Genomic DNA, 16,421 nt, shown 5'->3' with positions numbered 1-16,421 from the left:
CAACATCAACATCAACATCAACATCAACATCAACATCAACATCAACATCAACATCAACATCAACATCAGCATCAACATCAACACCAACACCAACACTAACACTAACACTAACCTCAACTTCAACTTCAACTTCAACTTCAACTTCAACTTCAACTTCAACATCCGCAGCAACACTGTCCACAAGCGGTACAACTACTGACACTACTGCACACATGGACCCAATCGATGCTTCAAGTCAACCCTCGTCTATAGTAAACTCAAAGTCTGCATTTACAAGGGAAGTTTACAAGACAAAAATAATTACTGAAGTCATTACAAAAATTGAATATAGAAACATGCCGGTATCCAGTTCTGAAAGTACATCTGAAAAACTTACTAGCACTACTTCACCAATGTCATTGACACCTACAAACACAATGGTTTCCGGGCCAGTTACCAAAATTGATCCCATCGCATCAGAATTAGAGGGCATGATCGAAACTCCCACAGACCTCACTTCCGTAGGATCGAAAGTCGCTTCTGTGAAGCCCAATTTGATCCCAACTGAAATTGCTTCATCAATCTTGGCATCTGAGGGCTCTGTACCGCCTCATCAAGAATCAATTTCTGAACTACCTATACCTTCTAGCTTTTCATCATCGAAAATTCCACCCGAAACTTCTTATGCTTCTGAACCGACTTCTTTGACCTCTGTCTCGAGTCATTTTGAAAATTCTTTCATCTCTGAGCCTTCCTCATCGGTTACTGAGGAGGCTAAAAGTAGTTCATCCTTTAAAATTGACTCCGTCACTTCTACTGCGCAGTCCGCAAATACCGATGTAATGACCGAAAATACACAGTTATCCGCTACAAACTCTGTTCCGTCTTCATCATCGGAATCCACAAAGGTTGAAGCGAATATTTCTGGTTTAAACAGCGGTATTACTAATTTAATTAATGCACAAAATCCCTCCCATTTAGATGGATTTTCATCTGCAGAAGCGGAATCTACCGTTGAATCTCAAACTGTACCACTCCTGACCATGCCAACGTTATCATCCATAAGCAATGTGCATGATGCACCAGCCGCAACATCCAGTTTTGTGCAAAAAGAAATTATGATAGAGATAAAGGCTTCAAAAAACGTATCTGAAACCTCGAGCATGGCCACTACCCCAAGGAGTATCGGTACTGAACAAACAATTATTCAGACCTCTCAAACTCCCTCCCCAGAAACACAGACTTCTAGTTATGAAGAAGTTACCAGTAGCACTTCGTTGTCTGATGGAGTAGTTTCTTCCTTCGGCGTGGAAACTGCAAGCCCATCTGATTCTACGGCTTCTTTACATCATACCACAACACCAGCCTCAGAATCTGCGGATAGCGCCTCAGATTCAAATGTAATCAACAGTGACGCTGAAGCAATAGAAGCTGTGGGAGAAGTCGATCTTCATGATGAATTGTAATAAAGTTAAATAAATTTCAATGTTAAATTTGGTAAATAGATATGATTATATAATTATGTGCACGCAACCTCTTTAAGGGGTTTCTTATGCTTGTTCATTCATTGATTCTTGGAAAAAGATGGAAATACTAAGAAACTGGCCGCGAGCAAAATCCATGAATTGACAACCAAATATTTTCGTGTGCTTTAGTTGGTACCAGGTGGATCTTTGCCATTCTCATTCATATCTATCAATTCTCTTGACAAATCAGCATCAGTTAAATCTTCATTTGGAAAGTTTATCTCATTCACCTCTTGTTTTTCGCTGAGGATGATCTCTTGCCCCTCCTCCATTTGCTGCTCGTCGGTTACTTGAACGCCTTGCATTTTTCCCTCATGAACTTCTTCGTGAATTTGCTCTGTTAAATCTGAAGTCTTTGGTGAACTGGTTTTTATTTTCAGTTTTGCTTCCTTAATAAGCCTGGAAAAATCTTTTTGAAACATAACGATCCATCCCTTCCTATTAAATTTATCGTTCTTGAAATTCTCTAATAATTTTCTATATGAAGAGGATTTGCCGCTGCTTTTCATCATCATTAATTTGGAGATTCCACCATTATTGTTCGTATTTTGTGGTGGTTTATTGTGCGAAACATCCCAGCTTAACAACTGTCTCTTTAGTTCACTTTCATCGACAGGTTCCAAGGAATCGCAAAAATTTGAATTCCAAAGCATCTCGTAATGATTGTACCTTTTAATAAAGTTTTGTCTGGTACCACTTGTCGATAGCCCCAATGACATCAGTTTTTGTTTAATCTGGGACAGATTCATCGAAGTGAAATTGATTTTGGGCAGTCGCTGGTATTCTGACTTTGCCATTGAATTTAAGTATTTATCCACATGTGAGACTTCATCACGAAAATTTTCGTCTGTTTCAGGAGTCTTCGACTTAGGTCGGGACGTCTCTTTGTCCTGCGATTTTAAGTCTGCATTGAAGTTTTTGGGAGGCTTCGATTTTTTGCCCAGTGATTGTAACGTTAAACATTCATCCAGATGTGTTTTTTCAAGGGCCTTGAGAGGGTAGAATTGTTGACAAATGGGACATTGTGCCATTTGTTCGTTTGATTTAGGTTTTTTCTTGATCCGCTCACTTCTAAACATTGTAAAAGTTCTTTTAGAAGGTTTTGAGCTTAGTGGCAATATATCTGTCATTGATCTTTTGGCAGGTTTTCTTTCACTTGTTGATACAATTTGTAAATCATCGTCAGCGGTATTTGAGTCGTCATTTTCAGATTCTGATATCAGCTCTATCAATGACGAATCTTGTGGTTTGGGCATCTTGTCTTCATCTGCGATAGGCTTTTGTATCTTTAATGCATCTATTAAGGTGGGTCGTATGGAAGTGTAACTTTGAATAACCTCATTAACCAAGAATTCGCTTCTTAGCAAGGATTCCCTAAATTCGAAAAGGCACAGTGGACAGTTTGGTTGATTATTCAAGTGTTCCCTAATGCACAGAGAGCAAAATGTGTGCCCACAAGGTGTCAAAACAGGGATTTTCAGAAAATCTTTACAAATATGACATCTCAAAAGCGTATCCAATTGGTACAAATTCGGTATCGAAGTGCTTCTGAAGTCGCTTGCAGTCGTTATTTGGTGGTCCATGGGTAGTGAATGGTATCCCCCGTAATCGCGATGGTGCTTTGCCGATGCTTTCCGTTGTGATGTGGCATTGCTAGTTTTTCACTAAGTTAAAAAATATTAAGGTTACGGGGTCAAGTAAAAATGGAAAAATGAAATAAGATTTAAACCATCTTTTTTACTTGTGGATGAAGAAATCAGCTAACAACTCATTTTCAAACATCCGTAAGGGAATTAAATATGAGATATAAAATACGATAAAAAATTTTGTACCATTTTTGCTATGATTACAATTTTTTTCCCATCTTCTTTGCAAATGATTGCCCACAGAAGAAGAAAGAAGTTATTTGACCCGACGATATAAGTATATAAATGCAATGTGTAATGGTAACTCCGGCCCAGCTTGGAATTCATCCAACCGTTTGGGACGAATCCGTGAGATTAAGAATAATTATTTTAATAGGAAAATGAGAATGAAGAAAAGTCAATTTTTTTCGTTCTTATTATCCCTTGAAGGATGATGCTGATGATGATAAGGGTGATGATGATGATAATCATCTGTTGCCTTCTTCCCCTGGGAAGAGTTTTCAGTGGCACGTTTCCAGACAGAATAAACGTCTACGCCAAACAGGCCGCTCGATGTGAATTTAGAACTCGTGGCATTTGTCAGGACGTCCGGTGCAGAGGATTTTCTTGGTGAAATTTGGGTTTCCAATGTGCCACCCGGTGTCGTGATATACCTGATCGGAGTCTCTATGGCTCTAAACAGTGGAGAGCAGTAGAGGTCCTCGAACAGGTGAGAAGGGGTTTGCCATTTCCTCAAAATCGAGTTGCCGTCCTTGGGGGTGCTTATCAATCGCGATGGAGTCTTTTCTAAGGAGTCCAAGTGTTTCATCTTTGGTGTTTTCAGTAGCTCCGTACTATGAGAGGAGGACGGAGGTGGGAGTTGGGAATTGGAATATGATTGCTGAGATTGTGGCCTTGACAAGAGCGCGAGATTTTTCTGGTCGTATAGCTTCAAAGGAGAATACGGAAGCGGGTCGAGTAGAGAGCCAGCCTCTACGTTACCTCGAAGTGGAGATAAATCCTCAAAATTCGAGTTGAATGAGGTGAAATACTTTTTGAAATTTTGAGGAGACTTGGTGCAGTTCATGGGAAGCGTATTGAATCTGTTTGCCTGAATGATGTTATTGCTTTTTGCGCTTGATTCTACCAATGATGGTAAACCTAGGGACGTGTGATATTTTTTCATGACGTAAGGCGGTTCTAGGGCCTCGGCGTTGTTGTTGTTGTCGTCGTGCTCTGATATGCTTTTCATTGGTTCTAGATTTTCACGCGGGTTCAGCACGTAGTTATTCGTCTTCAATTGCGGTACCTGATGCAGCTGGGAGACCTTTAATATCGGAGAGGAGTTCAACTGAATCTCGATTGAGGGGAACTTCCCGGTTTCTTCTTCTTCTTCCTCCTCCTCCTCCTCGTCATCGTCACTATCGCGTCCTTCGCTCTCTGCGTGTCCCAACTCATTAAGAGTAGAGTCTAGTTCGAAATACTTCCCAATGTCCCGTAGTGAGTTCTTTACGAATTCGTAGCCACGGTTTTCACCTTTGAAAAACTTGGTTTCGGCACCTGGTCTCACCTCCCAGAAATGGCCCTTACCGTCACAGGACTTTTCCGTCTTCATAAACGCGTCATTCAGCGACAGGTTATGTCTTATGGAGTTTTGCCAACTGGCGTCCTTTGGTTTGTAGTAGGGGAAGTGGATGTGGATCCAGTAGTATATCTGAGACAGCGTCAGTTTCCCCTCTTGAGATTGCAGGATAGCCAGGCAAATCAGCGTTGCGTACGAATATGGAGGTTTCTTTATCAGTTCGCCGTTTATCCTTCTTCTTTCCAGTGACTGGAGGATCTCCTCCAGGGTCAGGTTACCGTTAGATCGGGCACAAGTGTCCGATCTCTGACGTTTGGCCTTGGATGGAGCAATGGGAGAAGAATGGTCTGGTGACAGTGGGTGCGAGAGCCTCTTGTTCAGCTCCTTCGTCGTTTTCCTGAGAGTAGAGCTGGGCGGAGTGATCATTTCCTTTTCGTCTTCTAGCGCTCTCTTGGTCTGGGTCAGTAGCATGGTGGCGTTTTCGATAGAAAAACTGCTTTGGCCAGTGCCGATGGAGATGTCTTCGTTCATCATCGAAAGTCTTGGTTTTCTGTAATGTTTTTGTTCGAACAGGTAGGGGCTTGAGTCGATGAAAGAGGCCTAAAATATACCAAGAGGGAATTGGAACTAATAGGGGGAAGAGATAAAATACGATACAAAGCGTCGGAACTTGTGTTAAGATATACTCTATATGATTTTCAGTTATCCATGCAACATATATTTAAACTTTGCGCACGATCAAAGGGCACCGCAAGGGAGGAAAAAGAGCCATCCAGTTTGAGTTCGAACGCGTTTTGGCCAGTGTTTCAGAATATCCTTATTACTTCGCTGGTTTTGACGCGTTTTCTCAATCCCGAAAAAAAAAAACCACCTTTTCGCGTCGCGTTCTCGCGTTTAATTGATTTTTTTCGCGTTTTTTTTTCTTTTCTTCGGGCCAGGCGGGGTAACAAATCATTTTCAACGACTCCTTACAACGCCTAATTAGGACCGTAATAGCAGTGGTGATCGCGTGAGTAGACAATATTGAAACGTGCATGTGGTTGTTAGTCTGTGCTGGCGCATCCCCTGCAACCGCAGTGGACACATTCGTGGAAAGAAACCTGCGTGGCCTTCTTCTGTGCTTCCTGTTCCAGCTGCGCACGAGGCACCCTGCAGATGCAGGTGCTGCCGTTGTTGGTCTCGTTCTTTTGGATGCAGCGCAGACAGCACAGCTTCTCGTAGCCAGTCTTCCGCCACTTGGCAATGAGCAGCTTGTCCGCGTACTTCTCCCTGAGCAACCAATCGTACAGGTCCTTAGAGATGGCCTTCCTCTTGTAGTACAGAGTATATATGTATCTAGAGCGCTGGTGGTGGATCTGCAGAATCTCCCAGAGCTGCTCGGAGGACTTGGCGGCGAGCTTGGAGGTGTTGTCCCGCTGCGCATCTCTCAGCTGGACCTCGAAATCCGTCAGGGTCGGCTTGATTTTGTCGAAGCCGTCAGGGGCAGGCTTGGTTCTTCTTGTCTTGACACGAGGCATGGTTGTTGGAAAGGGAGGGGGCTTGTGTTTGGTTGCCGTCACTGGTCTTGGATGTGACGTTGACGGTGCCGGTGATGATGATGAACGTTTAAGTTCTTTTTATCAAAATTTTCCACTATTCCGTGGAGAGCGATAAACGCTTGATGGGGAAGAGCCAATGTAGTACAACCATGAGAGTACTTGCCATGCATGGCTACACATCGTGCCTCTTGTTGGACGGGGAGCACCCACACGCGGTTTAAGTGTGGGACGACGGGTGGTTGTGTGTTGTGGTAACAAACAAAAAATAAAACGACACCAGCAGGATTTGAACCAGCGCGGGCAGAGCCCAAGAGATTGCCGAACTGTTTAGTTGATTCGAGTCTCTCGCCTTAACCACTCGGCCATAGTGCCATTTTGATTTGAACTTCTGCGCATAGCAAGGGACCATATCAAAGCAATAAAATAGCTTGAGAAGTGGTGGTGTGGTGCGATCGCAGTGATATATGGGCAGGTTTTACGAGTTCTACGGTTAAGTCCGGGGCTTGTTTGCTTTCTGTTCATTTGTGTATTTCGTTCTTTTTTGTACATTTTATCAGATACATCGCAATAAAGTGCAGAACTATGCTTAATCATTGGGTTTCATGTATTAAGCCAGCGTGTGTTTTATGCACCTCTATTATATAATTCAAGAAAGAACTACTTATTCTCAATTAATACAACTTACTAAACTCCTAACTATCAACAGATTTCGATGTAGATACAGCGCTAACTGTCTGATAATGACCATATTGCTGAAAGTTGAAGTTTTTCGAAATTTGGTGGAAAATTTGACCGTGTGGTAAGATCCTTCCTGGTTGCCAGAATATGCGACGGTGGTATATTATCAGGCGTTGTTGCTTTAAGGGGTGATGCTGATGGGCGTTGAGTATTGAAGTGTTTGACTCGGGCAGTATGGTCTTCAAAAGTACTGGGCCAGTACCGTGAAAGCAGCAGCTTCGAGGAGCGGGATTAAAAAAGACAACCAAGAAAAAGGCAAGTATGTCATTACAGGGAGCCATCCTAATTGCCTCTAACCAGGATCTGTAGCCTAGTTGTAAAGGGGCATTGTATAATTTAAGTTCCACTTAATACGGTGATGGTGTGAACTTTATTCTATTGGTCCTAGAATTTAGGTTATCTTCTTTTTTTAGACACCGCATGTGATTGTATTTTAACAAAACGAATATATAGTCGTCTTGATCTACAGTAACAGTATGATTGGCAGTAGCGTTATGAATTAGTGTCTTGGACTGCTAAACTGATAAAATTGAACAATTACTGATTCTTATTGCGACGGCGCAAAGCATATAAAAAGTAGCGAGATCGTCTTTCTGCAAAGTTGACTTTTAACTTGAAATCATAGATCATCTACTAACGCGATGGTAAACTTAGCTAATGTTTTAACCAATGCGACTGCAGCTACGCTGAGTGCATGGTCTAATGCAGTTCCGTTAGAGACATATTTTCATTTTGATGAGGCATCCGGATTCGGGGACTACTATTTGAATGTATCTGTAATCTGGGCGAACGAGAGCCTTTATGAAACCAGGATTGTCCCAGCTATTATCAATGTCCGAGAATGGCTTGACGATATGGAGGCAAACGAACCTACAGCTAGCCTAAGCAACCCATACGGTACTTCAAGCTACGATGCTACCCCCACAATAGAACCTATTAGTGAAGTGCAAGAAGAAACTGGATTCAACGCCTTACGGAAGCGCATTAACTGTGGCTGGTTCTGTGGAAGCAGCATTCATTGTTCTGGAATATTAGCTCCTTGCAAGAAATATGCTTCCTATCCATAAGAGTTTCGAGATGGATATAAGGTGTAACCTGGAATTCCCCGAGAATGGATCTTCGATTCAGGCTTGTGGTTATAGACAATAAGGTTGGCCGCATGGTAGTACGTGCTAATTCCAAGTTGTACTAAACCAGCACGTCGACGTGAAGAGTCTTGTTGGTGTATTCGGAACAACGATCCATTTTAAGAACTAAAGCTTGGCATCGAACTGGTTGCTAATGAAAGCCAGTATAGTAGTGAAGACACGGAGAATAGATTCTTCACCGCTGTCCGGCGGATACACTTATTGCAATCTAGTCATCTGATCAGTGGACGAGAAGAAATAAGAAGGTGCACTTTTTAGTAAATGGTGGATAGGGCCAAATATATCAGTACGTAGGTACTGGAATGGTTCATATGCTTCTTGGTACTTTAGACGTGATCCTTTGAGATGTTTGTGTTTGGCGCTCTTGCCAATTAAACAATCGGGACATTGGTAAGTAGTAGCTTTGTACCAATCCACATCTGATTTCTTTATATATGTATGTGATCGAATTATGTTTGACCGATTGTCGGATTGTTCGAGCATTGGCATGTCCAAGCATTCTATGGATTAGCGGATAAGGTTATTTTTGTGTGGACTTATTATCGATGTTCTGAAACTATTTCTGAATCATTGGGTTTCATATAACCAATCAGAGATACCTCTCTTATATAATTTAAGAAAGAACTGCTTATTCTTCATTATTACAACTTACTTAACTACTAATTATCAACATCAACATAACTATTAATGTTCAACATAAATTGATAAAGTATCTTTCTATAGGTGTTGATTATTAGATGATAAACCCCTATTCCTTCAAAAAAACAGCAGATATATAATCCGTGATATTTTAATGGCCAGAATGGGGAGACGGGTCATATGAGTTACATCGCAATACAACGCTGGATTATACTTCCACCATTGGGTTTCATAAACCCAATCTGCGTGAGTTTTATATACCCTTCAGAAAGAACTACTTACTGAACAACTAATTATCAACATTTACGTATTTTGTTTAGTTTATGAATTTTGATGTAGATACAGCTAGCTGCCTGTCTGATTAATAATTAGGGATCGGGGATGAAGCTGAGCACGAATAGCATGCATTAGAAATTAGGAGGCCTCTTGTGGGCGATTAAAGGCTGGTCTTCCTTGTTTTGACAAGCCAGTCCTTCCAAATAAATAGGATCATTTCCCAGGCCATCAGCAGCGAGACGAAGCCGACGCTGAGGTTGAAAGTGAACATGGGGGTTAGTCCCCTGTACTCCATGGCGTCGATGCTCTGGTCGGTGGACTCCATGAACACGAGTCCGCCGCAGAGCAGGCAGAAGGAGGTGATCAGCTCTGTGAAGGGCTTGGAGGCGGTGCCGCGGGAGTTGGGCACCAGGAACAGAATCAAGAACGTGAGCAGGCGGAAGAAGGACCCGTAGGACAGCAGATACCCCCATTGCATGTGGATTGTGGTGGAGGTCTGCGAGGCCTGCGCGTGCTGGGACATGAGGATGCCCGTCCAGAAGATGGTGAAAGCCGGGAATGGGTTCGGGGAGTAGCCGGGGGTGGCGGCGACCAAGTCTGCGTGCGAATGGCCGCGTGCACGGTCGAATCGCCAGTGGTTGAGCTTGTACTCCGTGAGCAGCCCGCACAGCCCGGTGCCAATGAACATGAACGCGATGGAGACGTGCTGCAGGTCCTTGGCGGTCCACGCGCCGCCGCTGCCCGCCAGGTGTTCCAGAAACACGTTGGTGGACCCGTAGAAGAAGATGAGGAACGACTCGATGCCCTCCATGGTGACGGTGCCCGCAGGAGCGAGGCGGAACAGGAGGTTGGACGACCGCTCGTGCGAGAGGTGTGCGGTGATACAGACCCTGTTCCACGCCCAGCCGTACTTGGCGCCGAATCCGCAGTACCGCGCGAGCGACACTACGCCCAGGATGAAGAACACGCCGCCCTTGATCCAGTGCGCCAGGAGGTTGAAGATGCGGATGCCCTTGCCGAGCAGATTGCCCACGGCGAAGCCGACGACCATGTCCACGAAGACGTACACGAACAGCGAGTAGTTGAGCAGGTGGAAGACGGCCAGGGCGGGGCGCGACAGCCGGTGGGCTAGCGCCCGGTACCAGGCGCTAGCGAACAGGATGTGGAACAGGGGCACTTCTTGTGAAGCCAGTGGCGGGGACTCGATGGCGGTGATGTCGGCGTCGGCGTCGTCGTCGTCGTAGTAGTCGTCGTCATCGTGCCCGCGCTTGTGGTTGGTGCCGGACGAGAGCGAACACAGGGTGTCTCTGTTGGAGGAAGGGCTCGGCGACCCGCGTGCGCTGTGAGACACCATGACGGGGGTGGACTCTAGGTCGTCCAGCGGGATGGCGTCAACGGGATGGTAGTCATGTAGCGGTTCTGGCGAGACGGGCACGGCGAGCACGGCGGCAAAGAAGTGGACGAGCATCAAAGCGAGCAAGACCGCGGAGGTCGTGCCGTAGATGTTGTGCGGATACAAGTCGTCCCCAGGGAAGGAGGTTTCGTACAGGAAAAGGGCCGTAACGGAGGAGGCGCCGACACACAGGTTGGCGAAGAGCAAGGGCAGGTACCACCGGGAGCGGGCGGCGCTGAGCGCCAGCGAAACCGGATAGAGCACGAACGCAAGCAGCAGCAGCGTGCTTGCGTGGTAGCGCAGGGCAGCGCGGCTGCCCTCGCTCGTGGTGAAGTAGGTGGTGGTGTTATAGTTCTCCCAGTAAAGTCTTTCAGCGGGAGTGAGCGTGGGCCACTGCAGGATGGGGAGACCGTGCAGATGCTTGGGCTCGTKCGGCACGGGCACCACGGCAGTGGTGCTTGCGTGCGCATCCATGTCCATGTCCATGTCCATGTCCATGTCCATGTCCTCGCCACCGTGGGCCATGGCGAAAGCCGCCGCGCAGCTCAGAAGGCTTAATGTCGAAACGAAACGCACCATCAGCGTCAGTGCTTGCTAAAAACGGTAGAATGTGTTTTGTGCTTGCGTTGCAATTGTAGCGTCTGTGTCTGGCGTGCGATACAACACGGCCTTGCTCTTGCACTTGCAGTTACACACCTCAACCGCCGACATAGTCCCCTTATAACCAACAAGTTGCCAATGGGCCGGTAAAAACGGGAGTGAAAAGACGCGCGGCCTCCGCGGCGGCAACTACGGCATATCCGCGGAACCATCGGTGGCAAAAAACGGGGCCTCGGCGGCTAATCGCATTTTGTTGTTTTTTTGGCAAAGCCGAGGGTTTTTGCTCTGGTGGACACTCTATGGTGGAAGTGAAGATGAAGTTTGGCATACAAAGAGATGGTTTTGTTGATAATTTGTTTAATTATAATTAAAGTGAGGTATATGTAATAATGTAATAGAACTTAATGATAGTGAATACTTATAGTCGGTATTATCTTAATAGATGCAATAATTGAGAATAGGCAGTTCTTTCTTGAAATATATACGACGGGTGTTGTAATCGATTAAGGGCACGCCGGTGCATTGCTTTTATTTAGATCAGAACCAAGTCATATATGTATGTACATGTATGTATTTTGTTGCAACGGTTTTTGTTTTTTTTTTCTTATTACTGTTTGTTTTCTTTGTCGTTCGCTCTAAATGTTCCGTTCTGAAAATAAATATAAATAAAATAAACACTGTTAAAAAGAAGAACTACAAACTAACTAACTATATACAGACCGTGCGGATGCTAGGACTGATCGAAGCCAGCGGGCAGCTCATCAACCTCCACGACGGGGATCCGGAGTGGGGCCACGGCAGCTTGCGCCAGCTCCAGGCGGTAGAGCAGCTTGGCCCTCAGGGCTGCGTGCTGCGGCGCCGCCGCCAGCTGCAGCCCCTGCTGGCACACCTCGACGGCCTGTGCGTGCTCGCCCAGTTTGATCAGCGCCATGGCCTTGTTGCTGTGCCCGACCGGGTTCTGCGGCTGCGCTGCGATCAGTCGGTCGTAGCACCTTATAGCGTCGCTGTACAGGCCCTGCCTGTACAGCTCATTGCCCTGTTCCTTGTCCCTTTCAAACTGCATCATGTTCCCTGCTGCTGCTGCTACTGTTCTCTCTCTTTCGGTGAAAAAAAAACGCTGAAAAGTGCGTCTTGTGCTGCAATGCACATATACACATATATTTGTACATGTACATGTATGGCAACCGCAAGAAAAATTAAAAAAAAAATATATATATATAAAAAAAAACCAAGAAAGCAGCAATGGACGACGATCACGAGCAGCTGGTCGAAGAACTGGAGGCCGTCGAGGCTATCTACCCGGACCTGCTCTCTAGGAAGCAGGAAGACGGCAGCATCATCGTCGTCAAGGTGCCGCAGCACGAATACATGGTCCTGCAGATCTCCTTCCCGACAAACTACCCGTCCACAGAGCCCCCCAATGTCATCGAGGTCGGGGTGTCCACGTCGGTCGCCAAGCGCGACCTCTACGACACCAAGTACCTGCAGCATCTGTTCCAAGAGGTGATGGATTCCGTGTTCCACCGCGGGTCCGTGTGCCTGTTCGACTTCCTCACAGAGCTGGACGGCGTGCTGTACGTCGAGCCCGAGGAGGAAACTGAACCGGTCCAGCTAGACGACATCCCCACGGACCCGTTCGAGGGCTGGACCGCCTCGGACCCCATCTCCGACAGAGGGTCGACCTTCATGGCCTTTGCGGCGCACGCTGCGTCCGAGGAGCAGGCGTTCGCCATGCTCGACCTGCTCAAGACCGACTCCAAGATGCGCAAGGCCAACCACGTCATGAGCGCATGGCGCATCAGGCAGGACGGCTCTGCCGCCACGTACCAGGACTCCGACGACGACGGCGAGACCGCCGCCGGGTCGCGGATGCTCCACCTCATCACCATCATGGACGTGTGGAACGTGATCGTGGTGGTGGCCAGGTGGTTCGGCGGTGCCCACATCGGCCCCGACCGTTTCAAGCACATCAACTCCACCGCAAGAGAGGCTGTCGTCAGGGCCGGCTTCGAGAAGTAGTTGGCACTGCTAATAGCACTGGTATCCTGATCACGTGCGACGGGTCCGTTTGAAATTTTTTTTGAAAAATTTTGCGATGAGCTGGAAAAAAAAAAAAAGTTTCAAAATAGTTATACATATATGTAGTAGTGTAGTAGCAACTCGGTTCAATAGACAAGCAGCAGACCACACACTCACACCGCATCATACCGCACCCTGATGAAATCTGACTTCAAGTTCTCGAACCTTCTAGGGACGGTCTACAGACAAGGCAACATAGTCTTCTCCGATGACGGCAAGCAGCTGCTCTCGCCCGTGGGGAATAGGGTCAGTGTGTTTGACCTGATCAATAACAAATCGTTCACCTTCGAATACGAACACCGCAAGAACATCGCGGCCGTGGACCTGAACAAACAGGGAACGCTGCTGCTCTCCGTCGACGAGGATGGCCGCGCAATCCTCGTCAACTTCAAAGCTCGCAACGTGCTCCACCATTTCAACTTCAAAGAAAAATGCTCCGCTGTGAAGTTCAGCCCGGATGGCAAGCTCTTCGCACTGGCCTCGGGCAGGTTCTTGCAGATCTGGAAGACCCCGGACGTCAACAAGGACAGGCAGTTCGCTCCCTTCGTCCGCTACAGAGTGCATGCGGGACACTTCCAGGACATCATCTCTCTGACGTGGTCGCAGGACTCCAGGTTCCTCCTCACCACGTCCAAAGATCTTAGTGCAAAGATATGGTCCGTGAACTCGGAAGAGACGGACCTCGCGGCAACCACGTTCAACGGCCACAGAGACTACGTCATGGGAGCCTTCTTCAGTCATGACCAGGAAAAAATATACACCGTGAGCAAAGACGGTGCTGTGTTTGTCTGGGAATTCACCAAGAAGCCCACCGATGACGATGACGACGATGGAAGCGACGACGAGCAAGACGACATCTCGAAATATAGTTGGAGAATCACAAATAAGCATTTTTTCTACGCAAACCAGTCCAAAGTAAAATGTGTCACGTTCCATCCAGCCACAAGACTGCTAGTGGTCGGGTTCACGAGCGGGGAGTTCCGTCTCTACGACTTGCCCGAATTCACTTTGATCCAGCAGCTCTCAATGGGGCAAAACCCGGTCAACACCGTCACCGTGAATAACACTGGTGAATGGCTGGCATTCGGCTCCAGCAAATTGGGCCAACTACTGGTCTACGAATGGCAGTCGGAATCCTACATTCTGAAACAACAGGGCCACTTTGATTCCACAAACAGTCTGGCATACTCTCCGGACGGTTCACGCGTGGTAACGGCATCCGATGACGGAAAGATCAAGGTCTGGGACGTCACCTCCGGGTTTTGCTTGGCCACTTTCGAAGAACATACCTCCTCGGTGACCGCGGTTCAGTTCGCCAAGAGGGGCCAGGTTATGTTTTCGTCGTCCATGGATGGTACCGTGAGAGCGTGGGACCTAATTAGATATCGTAATTTCAGGACCTTCACCGGTACAGAAAGAATCCAATTCAATTGTTTGGCGGTCGATCCATCCGGTGAAGTCGTCTGTGCAGGGTCTTTGGATAATTTCGATATTCACGTTTGGTCCGTGCAAACCGGCCAATTACTAGATGCGCTATCCGGCCACGAGGGCCCCGTTTCGTGTCTTTCCTTTAGTCAGGAGAACAGTGTTCTAGCGTCTGCATCCTGGGATAAAACAATCAGAATTTGGTCAATCTTTGGCAGAAGTCAACAAGTGGAACCTTTGGAAGTCTATTCTGACGTTTTGGCCCTGTCTATGAGACCGGACGGGAAAGAAGTGGCAGTTTCCACTTTGAAGGGCCAAATCTCAATCTTCAATATCGAAGATGCCAAACAGGTGGGCAATATCGACTGTAGAAAGGATATCGTCTCTGGTAGATTCAACGAAGATAGATTCACAGCCAAGAATTCCGAAAGATCCAAATTCTTCACCACGATCCACTACAGTTTCGACGGGATGGCAATCGTGGCTGGTGGTAACAACAACTCCATCTGTTTGTACGATGTTCCAAATGAAGTTCTATTGAAAAGATTCATTGTATCCAGAAATATGGCTTTGAACGGTACTTTGGAGTTCTTGAACAGTAAGAAAATGACTGAAGCAGGTTCGTTGGATTTGATCGATGATGCAGGTGAGAATTCAGACTTGGAGGATCGTATTGACAACTCCCTGCCAGGCTCCAAAAGAGGTGGCGATCTATCAACTAGGAAAATGAAACCCGAGGTCAGAGTCACTTCGGTCCAATTCTCTCCAACAGCAAGTGCATTTGCTGCTGCCTCCACAGAAGGTTTGTTAATATATTCCACCAATGACACAATATTATTTGATCCATTTGACCTGGATGTGGATGTCACTCCACTTTCCACAGTAGAGGCGCTACGAGAAAAGCAATATCTAAATGCCTTGGTAATGGCATTTAGATTGAACGAAGAATATTTGATCAATAAAATTTATGAGTCTATACCAATTAAAGAAATCCCACTGGTAGCAAGCAATATCCCTGTAGTATATTTACCAAGAATCCTAAAATTCATCGGTGATTTTGCTATGGATTCACAACATATCGAGTTTAATCTCATTTGGATCAAAGCCTTGTTATCTGCAAACGGTAGTTACATGAATGAGCACAAATATCTTTTCTCTACCGCTATGAGGTCGATACAGAGATTTATCGGTAGGGTGGCTAAGGATGTGGTTACTACTGCTACTGATAATAAGTACTCCTACAGATTCTTGACATCGACTGATGGATCTGTTGAAGACGACGGTGGTGATGATGACGAAGTTCTTCTGGAAGATGACCTAGAGGAAGATAAAGAGGAAGACGATGTGGCCATGGAATCTGACGACGAAGAAGGCTGGATTGGTTTCAATGGGAAGGATACCAAATTGCCTTTGTCCAATGAAAACGACTCCAGTGATGAAGAAGAGGAAGACAAGAAAGAGCTTCTTTAAACAAATAAACCATCTTTTATTCATGCACACTTAAACATATACTTTTAACATATCCCCCCAATATAGAACTATATAAAGCATTACATTTGTATTTTAAATAATAAAAATATCATCGAAAAATTTATCCACATCGACTCTACCTTGTTTGCCTTTTCAAACCGTGACATCCACCGCCATACTAACAACCTAGTATTTGGGCTGGTATCAAGAGTCCTTTGCTTGGCATGGAAATTTTTGTTTTGTTATGTAAGGTGCTCATCGCTCTTGCGAAAAATTGGAAAAGGAAAAAGTGGAAAATTGATGGGATGAGGGAAAACATTGACACATACTTACCAACTATTCTTTTGTCTTTGGTCCAGCATAATAGACAACATCACGTCATAATATTGTTGTATTCAAAACA

The 16,421-nt window shown here is 46.0% G+C and overlaps 9 protein-coding genes and 1 non-coding gene across 10 annotated transcripts, besides 1 other annotated feature; 4 read left to right on the top strand and 6 right to left on the bottom strand.

The window, feature by feature from the left end:
* Nucleotides 1–212: 212 nt before the first annotated feature.
* On the top strand, nucleotides 213–1,445 carry DI49_0812 (uncharacterized protein; the record flags this gene model as incomplete). Its single annotated transcript, XM_018364029.1, has 1 exon — nucleotides 213–1,445. One exon carries the CDS (start codon nucleotides 213–215, stop codon nucleotides 1,443–1,445), a length of 1,233 nt encoding a protein of 410 aa, XP_018223433.1.
* Nucleotides 1,446–1,630: 185 nt separating this feature from the next.
* On the bottom strand, nucleotides 1,631–3,088 carry RAD18 (E3 ubiquitin-protein ligase RAD18; the record flags this gene model as incomplete). Its single annotated transcript, XM_018364028.1, has 1 exon — nucleotides 1,631–3,088. The coding sequence occupies one exon, from the start codon at nucleotides 3,086–3,088 to the stop codon at nucleotides 1,631–1,633; it is 1,458 nt and encodes a 485-aa protein (XP_018223432.1).
* Nucleotides 3,089–3,548: 460 nt separating this feature from the next.
* Nucleotides 3,549–5,246, bottom strand: HCM1 (Hcm1p; the record flags this gene model as incomplete). The annotated part of the gene is made up of 1 exon (XM_018364027.1): nucleotides 3,549–5,246. The coding sequence occupies one exon, from the start codon at nucleotides 5,244–5,246 to the stop codon at nucleotides 3,549–3,551; it is 1,698 nt and encodes a 565-aa protein (XP_018223431.1).
* Nucleotides 5,247–5,755: 509 nt separating this feature from the next.
* BUD31 (U2 snRNP complex subunit BUD31) lies at nucleotides 5,756–6,229 on the bottom strand (the record flags this gene model as incomplete). Its single annotated transcript, XM_018364026.1, has 1 exon — nucleotides 5,756–6,229. The coding sequence occupies one exon, from the start codon at nucleotides 6,227–6,229 to the stop codon at nucleotides 5,756–5,758; it is 474 nt and encodes a 157-aa protein (XP_018223430.1).
* A 292-nt stretch (nucleotides 6,230–6,521) lies between these two features.
* DI49_0808 lies at nucleotides 6,522–6,622 on the bottom strand. Its single transcript is given in 2 exon segments — nucleotides 6,522–6,567; nucleotides 6,585–6,622. It is a non-coding gene; the product is annotated as a tRNA-Ser (tRNA).
* A 1,007-nt stretch (nucleotides 6,623–7,629) lies between these two features.
* Nucleotides 7,630–8,055, top strand: DI49_0807 (uncharacterized protein; the record flags this gene model as incomplete). Its single annotated transcript, XM_018364025.1, has 1 exon — nucleotides 7,630–8,055. The coding sequence occupies one exon, from the start codon at nucleotides 7,630–7,632 to the stop codon at nucleotides 8,053–8,055; it is 426 nt and encodes a 141-aa protein (XP_018223429.1).
* Nucleotides 8,056–8,241: 186 nt separating this feature from the next.
* Nucleotides 8,242–8,511: a mobile genetic element.
* Nucleotides 8,512–9,211: 700 nt separating this feature from the next.
* TVS1 (Tvs1p) lies at nucleotides 9,212–11,023 on the bottom strand (the record flags this gene model as incomplete). Its single annotated transcript, XM_018364024.1, has 1 exon — nucleotides 9,212–11,023. The coding sequence occupies one exon, from the start codon at nucleotides 11,021–11,023 to the stop codon at nucleotides 9,212–9,214; it is 1,812 nt and encodes a 603-aa protein (XP_018223428.1).
* Nucleotides 11,024–11,774: 751 nt separating this feature from the next.
* On the bottom strand, nucleotides 11,775–12,110 carry TAH1 (Tah1p; the record flags this gene model as incomplete). The annotated part of the gene is made up of 1 exon (XM_018364023.1): nucleotides 11,775–12,110. The coding sequence occupies one exon, from the start codon at nucleotides 12,108–12,110 to the stop codon at nucleotides 11,775–11,777; it is 336 nt and encodes a 111-aa protein (XP_018223427.1).
* A 176-nt stretch (nucleotides 12,111–12,286) lies between these two features.
* YIH1 (Yih1p) lies at nucleotides 12,287–13,063 on the top strand (the record flags this gene model as incomplete). The annotated part of the gene is made up of 1 exon (XM_018364022.1): nucleotides 12,287–13,063. One exon carries the CDS (start codon nucleotides 12,287–12,289, stop codon nucleotides 13,061–13,063), a length of 777 nt encoding a protein of 258 aa, XP_018223426.1.
* Nucleotides 13,064–13,261: 198 nt separating this feature from the next.
* On the top strand, nucleotides 13,262–16,018 carry PWP2 (snoRNA-binding rRNA-processing protein PWP2; the record flags this gene model as incomplete). The annotated part of the gene is made up of 1 exon (XM_018364021.1): nucleotides 13,262–16,018. One exon carries the CDS (start codon nucleotides 13,262–13,264, stop codon nucleotides 16,016–16,018), a length of 2,757 nt encoding a protein of 918 aa, XP_018223425.1.
* Between the last annotated feature and the right edge of the window lie 403 nt (nucleotides 16,019–16,421).

Source organism: Saccharomyces eubayanus, chromosome III (genome assembly GCF_001298625.1).
Source record: "Saccharomyces eubayanus strain FM1318 chromosome III, whole genome shotgun sequence".
In the NCBI taxonomy this organism is placed as follows: Eukaryota; Fungi; Ascomycota; class Saccharomycetes; order Saccharomycetales; family Saccharomycetaceae; genus Saccharomyces; species Saccharomyces eubayanus.
This window is presented reverse-complemented; position numbering and strand designations above follow the sequence as displayed.